Below are 1,226 nucleotides of genomic sequence, written 5' to 3'. Positions count from 1 at the left end.
GTTAGGCCGATTAACCTAATTGGAGTTATGCCAAAGACAATCTCTAAAGTTCTTGCAAATCGCTTGAAGGGTGTCCTGAAATCCGTGATCTCAAATTCTCAGTCAGCTTTTTTAAGGGACAGATCGATTTTAGACGGTCCACTTATTATAAATGAGATCATAACCTGGTGGAGGAAAAAGAAAAAAGCTGGGTTTTTATTTAAGGTTGATTTTGAAAAGGCGTATGATCATATAAATTGGAAGTTCTTGGATAGCATTATGGAAAACATGGGGTTCCCAACAGTGTGGAGAAGAAGGATTATTGGAGTTGTTTCTTCGGCTCGATCTTCTGTTTGAATAAATGGTTCACCTACTTTTGAATTCAAATTTTTTATAGGCTTACGTCAAGGTGATCCGATTTCACCTTTTTTGTTCATTCTAGCAATGGAGGCATTCTCGGTTATGATCAGAAGAGGGTGTGATGCTGGAGTTACTAGTTGGTTTAAATTACCTAATAATGGCCCATTGTTATCCCATTTATTGTTCGCGGATGATGTTATTATTGTTGGTGAATGGTCGGCTAGCAATATCCGGGCCGTGGGCCATTTATTTAGAGTCTTTAAACTCTTATCGGGGCTGAATATAAACTTGCAGAAATCCTTATTATACGAAATTGAAGTAAATGTTCAGGATGTGAAAATGATAGCAGATTTGTTGCATTGTAAGTTAGGGGATTTGCCTTTTATATATCTCGAGATAAAGGTGGGAGCAAATATAAGCAAAAGCAACAATTGGCAGCCAGTCATTGACATATTCGACAAAAGATTAGCGAGTTGGAAGGTCCACACTCTATTTATGGGCGGTCGGTTAATGCTAATAAAATCGGTTCTTGTTGGAGAGGAAGATAGATGGGTGTGGGGAGGTGATGTTTCTGGTTGTTTTTCGGTTGGTTCAATGAAAAAGCAACTATAGAAGACTGTTATTATCTCTCGACAGTGTATTTTGGAGTGGAATAGTTGGGTCCCCATGAAGGTTAATGTTGTTGCTTGGCGGGTCTTACTCAATCGGCTTCCAACATGTGATAATTTGATAAAGAGAAAGGTTATGTATGGGCCAAGCATATGTAGCTGTCGTATGGCATCGGTTGATTCGATTGAACATTTATTGTCTGGAAGTTATGTTGCATCGGTAATATGGAATAAAATTAGCAGGTGGTGTAACATTCCTATTAACTTTGCTTCTTCGTT

At 38.4% G+C, this 1,226-nt stretch overlaps 1 protein-coding gene across 1 annotated transcript; it reads left to right on the top strand.

Moving 5' to 3' along the window:
* The first annotated feature begins 423 nt into the window (after positions 1 to 423).
* On the top strand, positions 424 to 951 carry LOC143587235 (uncharacterized). Its single transcript, XM_077068582.1, has one exon. It carries the CDS (start codon positions 424 to 426, stop codon positions 949 to 951), a length of 528 nt encoding a protein of 175 aa, XP_076924697.1.
* The last annotated feature ends 275 nt before the right edge of the window (positions 952 to 1,226 follow it).

Source organism: Bidens hawaiensis, unplaced genomic scaffold, assembly GCF_021521415.1.
Source record: "Bidens hawaiensis isolate Kalapana, Puna unplaced genomic scaffold, B.hawaiensis_p1.1 tig00035392_1, whole genome shotgun sequence".
NCBI lineage: Eukaryota > Viridiplantae > Streptophyta > Magnoliopsida > Asterales > Asteraceae > Bidens > Bidens hawaiensis.
This window is presented reverse-complemented; position numbering and strand designations above follow the sequence as displayed.

Coding starts and splice junctions, on each gene's coding strand:
- LOC143587235 (XM_077068582.1), top strand. CDS start 424: ATGGAGGCATTCTCGGTTATGATCAGAAGAGGGTGTGATGCTGGAGTT.